The 7,352-nt window shown below is 49.9% G+C and overlaps 1 protein-coding gene across 1 annotated transcript; it reads left to right on the top strand.

The window, feature by feature from the left end:
• Positions 1–338: 338 nt before the first annotated feature.
• Positions 339–4,059, top strand: LOC130266518 (E3 ubiquitin-protein ligase NEDD4-like). Its single transcript, XM_056515777.1, has 7 exons — positions 339–412; positions 516–611; positions 1,639–1,712; positions 2,719–2,779; positions 3,076–3,135; positions 3,573–3,680; positions 3,919–4,059. The coding sequence occupies exons 1-7, from the start codon at positions 368–370 to the stop codon at positions 4,057–4,059; spliced, it is 585 nt and encodes a 194-aa protein (XP_056371752.1). The 5' UTR covers positions 339–367.
• The last annotated feature ends 3,293 nt before the right edge of the window (positions 4,060–7,352 follow it).

Genomic DNA, 7,352 nt, shown 5'->3' with positions numbered 1-7,352 from the left:
GTCACTAGCCTGATTTTTAGGCAACTCCTTGGAGAGGGAAGTAGTGATTTTAAATGGGATAGAGTACCCTGGGCTTAATTCCCCAGCTTTTGTCTCTCTCTGCCATTAATGTTAGGGTGGTCAGTGGAGTATGGCAGGTAGTGGATAATTGTTGAAACTGAAAAATTGGACTTTCTGTGTCATAATAAAATAAAGCTGAGCTGCTCTGATGCTGTTGCAGCTGCAGGACTGTTACAGTCAGGAGGTAACAGGAAATGCCAGGGGTGGTGCCCTCAAGCATTCCACCTTTCTGGAATGTGCAGGTGCAGGGCAGGGCAGGTAATCTGTCCTCTCTCTCCCAGGCTTCTTCATCAGACCTTTCTACAAGATGATGCTGGGGAAGCCCATAACCCTGAAGGACATGGAGTCAGTGGTAAGAGCCCATTGAACCTGTGCCAGTGCTCACAGGCCCCTGGCTTTCCACAGCTCTGCACTAATTGCCCATTTTCAAACTGCCTAACTGTGATCTGCCCTAGGATAGTGAATACTACAACTCTCTGAAGTGGATCCTGGAAAATGACCCCACCGAGCTGGATCTCACGTTTTGCATAGATGAGGAAAACTTTGGGCAGGTACGTAAAGGTTACTTGCATCTTAGGACTGGTGGTTGCCAACAAGTAGCTCAGTGCTGACAGTCTGGTGGTGGTGAAAGCAGCAACGAGCTCAGCTGGCTGTGTTCCCAGCTGGGAGCGGGGCTGCCAGCTCCTGTCAGGGAGCTGTGGCACCTCTGGGACAAGCTGGACATGCAGCTGAGTGAAATACTTCGCAGTGAAGGAGGGATGAAGGTGTCCCACAGTCCAGCTGGGACATGCTCAGGGACTCTCTGGTTCCTGAAGCTGAAGGTGCTGTCAGGGAGAGAGCAGCAGAAGGACACCAGGTCCTCTCTGTAGTGCCTGTCACAGCTGGTGTGCCAGGGGGAAGCTGCCAGGTTGAAAAGGGTCACAGCCTATGGGGCTCTTTCTCCATGACAAATGAAAGTGTTGTAGACATTAAATTAAATTAGTTTGCTTAGAGGTTTTTATGACCTTTTTTTTGCATTGTCCCTTTGTTTACTTCTGAGCCCTAGATCCTGGCTCCAGATAGAACTGGAGCTGGGGACTGTAGGGCCTTTTATAAAAACTGACTTCAGCATTTCAAACCATGCATTCAGTGTCCTGTCAAAAATATTCTGATCCACTTTCCAGTGCTGCCTTTTTCCTGAAGCACCCGAAGGTTATGGATTCATGGAGAACTAGGAGCCACAGAATAGAGAGGTTTTGTAACCCACTGGTTGGCTTTGGGCAGTTCCAGTATGTGATTTATCTTCTTGTATTACAAATAATAGCTATTATAATTTTGTGTATATAAAGTACCTATTTTGTGGTTCTATTTTATATAAATATATAATTTCATTATTATAAATAATAATTGTAATAAAATGATCAGTAAATAGCCAGCCCCTCTCTGCCAGTTTTCCCTTCTGTCAGCGCAGGTTTGTTCAAAAGTGTAAATCAATTTGCTCATGATTGCCTGATCCTGCTTGTGAAACACTGCTCAGGGAGAGTGGGTTCTGGGAGAAAGATGTCCTCAAATAACAGCCTTTGGTCTTTTGAAAGGCAGACATATCAAGTGGACCTGAAGCCCAACGGGTCCGAAATCATGGTAACAAATGAAAACAAGCGGGAATACATTGAGTAAGTACCGTGATGGAATGTGCCTGGGGGGAAGAAAGAGCAGCTGGGTTAGAATTGGCCCTGCTGCAATCCCTGGAGCTTGTACTGCACAAGAGCATCAGGGATCATTGGGGAAAAACCTTACTGTTAACATTGGTTATATCCCGTCAGGTACAAGAACAAGGAGTAAATTAAATGACGTGCTTTGATCTCCTGAAATTCCCCCCATGGAAACGTCCTTCTCCAACACCTGGCTCAAGCCGAGATGAGCCAGAAGGTGCTCTCCAGCCTGGCCCTCATCCCAGTGTCCTCCTCTGCCAGTCACAGACCAGAGCCAGGAGTCCAGTGCCAGCAATCCTACCAAAACTGGCCAGATCTGAAATTAGGTTTCATTTTCAGATTTCTCAGTTCTTCTACCTACCAGGATGTAAAATGCTGAATTCATTAATACCTGCTGGCATTTTAAATCAGGGCCTTTTCCAAAGTGAAAGATGGTTACAATTGCTACATTCATGCAAACTGGGAATTCATTTCCAGTGCCTGGACCTGGAGCAATTCCATGCCTGGAATTGACTTTTGATGCCTGCACCTGTGAGGTGTTTGTGCTGCGGGTGGCTGGTGCTGAAAGCAAGGTGTCCCTTTGATGCTGCAGTTTATTTCTTTCTTTATAGGCGAGGTGCTGTGTCCTGACAGCTCTCCTCAGAGCTTGCAGACTTTGCTGGGAATTTTTAATTGCTCATTGCTCTGGAAGAATAAAATGTCTGCTCACGTAGGTACCTACAGGAGTGAAAAAATTCCCACTGTGATTTGGTCAAAGTCACTGGGCTTTTTGGTTTGTCTCTTCAAAATTCCATCAGTCACCAGCCAATAAATTGGAGTAGCTGGTGGAAGCTGCTTAGTTACCTGAACTTGCTGAAGTTGTAAATGACAAACTTGAAAGCATTTGGGGTTGCTGAAACCTTTGAGCCCTTGGCTGAGACCTGCTAATGAGTTTGTTTTTCTGGTGGGGTTTTGTTTCTTTCTGCAGCCTGGTCATCCAGTGGCGATTTGTCAACAGAGTGCAGAAAGAAATGAATGCCTTTCTGGAGGCGAGGCTCTTTAGCTCCTTTCTTTCCCAAAACCAGGGATTGTTTTTAACACAGATTTCTTACCCACTGGTGTCTGTGTAAAGGGAGTGGGGAGCTTGGCAGGGAATGCAAATAGAATACATGATGTTTTGTGATTTGACAGTTTTATCTTGTGTGAGAATATATCATCTTTCCCTTATGGGAATAAGGTCATTCTCGTTCAAGTTTAATTATTTGAGCTTGAAGTAATTTGGTCATTGATTTTTTTAATTAGGATTTATGTGGGATGAGAGTTTTAACTTTGCTCTTCTTTTTAGGGATTCACAGAACTGCTTCCTATCGACCCGATTAAAATTTTTGATGAAAATGAGCTGGAGGTGAGTCAATTTGGTGCCCCAAGCTGGCAGCTCTCTGACAGATGTGCCATGTTCTGGGCTTTTCAGTCATCTGTCTCTCTCCCTGGGGGAACGTGCGGACACGGCTGGAAATCAGATGTTTCTTCCTAATTAATAAATCTGTTCATGACATGAGAAGAGCTGCACTCAGGAGGGTGGTGGGGGGTGTGCCTCTGAAAGCCTGGAAGCAGCCTAGTGGATCAGTGCCACCCTCTGCCAGTCCCATCTGAGCCAAAGACGTGGAAGTTGTGTCACACTGTGGCAGTGTGCAGCCCTTCTGCAGCAGCTGGGATACTCTGGGGATGCTCGGACTCTCCCCTGGGTGTGCATAAGTGCCTGAAGGTCAGAGCCCTGAGGGGCAGTGGCACCTTGTACCCTGTGAGGTCAGGGACACATCCCACCCTTCTGCTTGCCTGCAGTTACTGATGTGTGGCCTTGGTGGCGTGGATGTCAGCGGCTGGAGACAACACACCATCTACAAAAATGGTTACTGCCCAAATCACCCTGTTATCCGGTGGTTCTGGAAGGTAAGACTGGGCACCAGCCCTCGCTGGTCCCTGGTGAAAGTCCCTGCCCTTTTTTGCATCATTTTTCTGTATGAGAACTGCTCAGGGTGGGTGGTTGTGCTGGGGCCGGAGACTGCTCCCTCCTGGCTCAGGTGAGGGGCAGGTGCAGCTCCTGCTCAGATGGAGCAGAGGCGCCCATAGTGCCCTGAGGCTGCTGGCACAGAGGGGCTCCTGCAGTGCGAGGGGTCTCTGCCCCCAGGCTGTGCTGCTGATGGACGCTGAGAAGCGGATCCGGCTGCTGCAGTTCGTGACCGGGACGTCCCGCGTGCCCATGAACGGGGCAGGACAGGGGCGGGACCGGGCAGTCCCAGAAGGCAGAGCCCGGGAGGAACCGGGATGAAGCGGGGCGGGCCCGGGCTGGGGCCGAGGTGATTTAATGCCTGGAAACCACCCGGACCGTTTGCTGACGCCGAGCGGTAGGGTGAGAGGAGGAGCTGCTTGTTCGGGCTCCCAGGTGAGCTGTGGGGCTTTGGCTTCTACCCCTCTCCCCCGCTCTAGCCCTCCTTCCTTCTCTGCGTATTCCTCTTCTTTCCCCCCTTGTGCCTCCCAAAACCTCCCCTCCTCTCCCCCCTGCCCCTCCTTCCTTCTCCCTGAACTCCTTTACTTTTTTCCCCTTTCTCTCCCCATCTCAAGGGATACAGCCCAGGATATCTCAGGGCCCAGATGATTTCTGTTCCTTCTGCTTGTTTCACTTGCAGATGTTTCCAGTCCAGCTCGCTGAGCCTCCAGCTCTGTGGCACGTTCTTCATTCCAGCTCTGGCTCTGAGATGCTGCACTTGATGGCTGCTCCAGTTCCTTCCAGCTCTGGGTAAATAACTGGTGTCTCTTGTGTAATCTGTGTCCTTGGTCTGTCCTTTGTGTCCATCTGTGTTACCTTTGTCACATCTCCATGCTTTATCAGCATCCTTCCAAGCCATGTAGCCAGACTCTACTCGTGTACTTTCCTGCATTGTGCTTATTCCAGCACATTTACCTTTTTGCTTTTTGAGACGGAAAGAAGTACACAAGATCTTCTCATCCATCTTCCTTCTCAGCTTTGGTAGTGCCTGCTTTTCACGTGCCATTCTCTTGGCCTTCTGTAGGGAGTGTGTTAGACCCTCCTTATGTGCCCTCACTAGTTCCATAGGTTCTATCTTGGGCTTGAGACTTAATCCTCCAGAGAGTTATCTCCAGTCCTCATCCATGGTGTACGTACCTACCTTGGCTTATACTGTATGTAGCTGTCTTGGTTTATGTTGCATGTACCTTTACTGTGTGCATCTCTACTGTATGGGCCTTTATTGTGCCCCTTAGCTCGGAGCTGCCCTGCCCTGGCACCCGCTTGGGTAGAATAGTTACAGAACTTTATTGTTCCTCTCTTTTCTGTGGGGTTTTGGGTAGGAAATGTGTGGGGATAACCTCTACCTGACCAGCTCCTGCTGTCTCTCAGGTCCCTGAGGTGGATTCCCATCTCTGCAGTCACCAATTATGCCGATTTCCCTGGAATCTCCCGTTGGGTGTTGAAGAGCAGCAGCCGGGGGATGTGTTGAAGCATCCTCTTCATGCAGCGTTCCAAGTGAGGGTTGCAGTCAGCCTGTCAGCTGCAGAGTGTGACAGGGGGAGCGTGTGTCTGTCTGGGAGAGTCTGTGTCTGTCGGGAGAGTCTGTGTCTGTCTGGAGAGTCTGTGTCTGTGTCTGTCTGCTTATGTCTGCCTGTGCCAGTGTGTGTGCTGACTGCTTCTAACCTTGTGCATATGGTTTTTTACCTTTTACCTTTCTCAACTCATTTTTAAATTTAGAATAAAGAGTCCCCAGCCAAGAGTTTGGGTTTTTTTCCCCCCAGCTGGATTTTTTTCCTTGGTCCCAGCCAACAAGATGACATTCATCCACAGAGGTTGGGCATGGACAGTCCCAGTACCAGGGTTTTGTCAGCAGGATGGTTTTTGGGGCATGGACAGTCCCAGTACCACGGTTTACTCAGCACGATGGTTTTTGAGGCATGGACAGTCCCAGTACCAGGGTTTTGTCAGCAGGATGGGTTTTGAGGCATGGACAGTCCCAGTACCAGGGTTTTGTCCGCATGGATGCCCGTGGCTCCTGGGCCAGGGGCTGCTCTGAACAGGCTCCTGGAGATGCTTCAGCCTGGATACAGGCCACTGACAGCCCAAAAGCAGCCCAAGGAGCAGCTGGCGTGTCCTGGTGATGGTGGCACGGGCTGCGTGCAGAGGGGCTCAGACAGCAATTCCTGGTTCCAGCCTCCCAGAGCTCCCAGGCAGCTGCCAGGTATGTCCTGTCCACCCCAATTCCCTTCCCTTCCCTTCCTGCCTGAGGCCTCATTCAGCAGCAGCAGCACTAAAGCCAAGGCAATCTTGCCTCACAGCTATTAAATGCCAACCGACAGCCTGCAGAGATGCCTTCAAATCAAAGGTTCAGGTGGGATGAAGTTTTGTTTGGACGAAGGTGGGAGTTTCCAGGGAGCCAGCTGGAAGTGCAGAAGGGATGGAAAGCTTTCCCAGGTGGGTCCCACTGGAGGTGTGCTGAAGGCAGGGATGTGCACCCTTTGCTGAGGGAAAAGAACTTGCAGAGGCCACTGCTGAGGCCCTGAAAGGAGCTGAGCTGCTGCAGGGAGAGATGTCCTCCCGTGGGCACGGGGAGCTGCCTTGGCACGGGACGGGAGCACCCCCGGCCCTGCCTTCTCCTGCTTGAAAATATCACCTGGAGCCCCAGCTCAGGGGGGCTAAATCAGCTGAACTCCAGGCAGCTCTGTCAAGTGCCCCCAGGGACATGGTGGGGCTGGGGGATGAGGGCTTTAAATAGCCAATTCTTTGGAACAGATGCCTGTCCCTGTCCCTGCTGCTGAGCTTCCTTGGACGCTCTGCCCGTTCCTGGCACAGCTGGCGTTCAAGGGGCAGCTCTGCACGGGAATATCCACCCTCCGTGAGGCACTGTGAGGTTATGGCAGCAGGAACTGAGCAGATAATTGGGGGCTGGGATAATTCACGGGAACTAGCAAAGCTGACAGCGAGCCCCGAGTCTGGGCACTGCACAGAGAACAATCTTTGTGCTGCCCTGTCACCTTTTTCTTCTGGTTATTTATTCTTTTTTTTTTTTTTTTTTTTTCTTTCAGGTGCTGGACTTGCCTCTGTGGATGTGCGCTGAGCTCTCACTGCAGGGGACTGTGAGGCCTGACTGGCTGTGAGTTTGTGTTCTTCTCACTGGCGAATCAGAAATGATCATTAATTAGACCACAGAAATCTTTTCTGAAACCTTTCTCCTTTCCTGCCCTTTGCTGTAAGTCTTCTCTTTCTGCCTTTAACTTTACAGCTGTTCCCTGATGTCATTTCCCCTGTCTCACTTCTGTGCAGCTCCTAGCTGGGGAAAACTGGGATAACTTAGAGGGGACAGAGGTGAAACTTTTAGCTGGATTTTTCTAAAATTTTCTAATGATACTGAAATTATTTCCAATTGCCCCAGTGAGAAGAACACCAACTTGCAGGCATCAAAAGCTTAAAACTCGTTTAATTGAGGTAGGTCCAAGGAAAAACCCAGCCATGCCAGGCTGAGGCTGGAACCCGCTCATAATTCATTGTTGGTGTCTGCTGCAGTCTAGGAATAGCTCTCTCTCCATTTGTCACTTGCTTGATCTGCTTTTATA

This window comes from Oenanthe melanoleuca, unplaced genomic scaffold (assembly GCF_029582105.1).
Source record: "Oenanthe melanoleuca isolate GR-GAL-2019-014 unplaced genomic scaffold, OMel1.0 S073, whole genome shotgun sequence".
In the NCBI taxonomy this organism is placed as follows: Eukaryota; Metazoa; Chordata; class Aves; order Passeriformes; family Muscicapidae; genus Oenanthe; species Oenanthe melanoleuca.
Note: the sequence above shows the minus strand (reverse complement) of the source record. Positions and strands in the feature narration are given on the sequence as shown.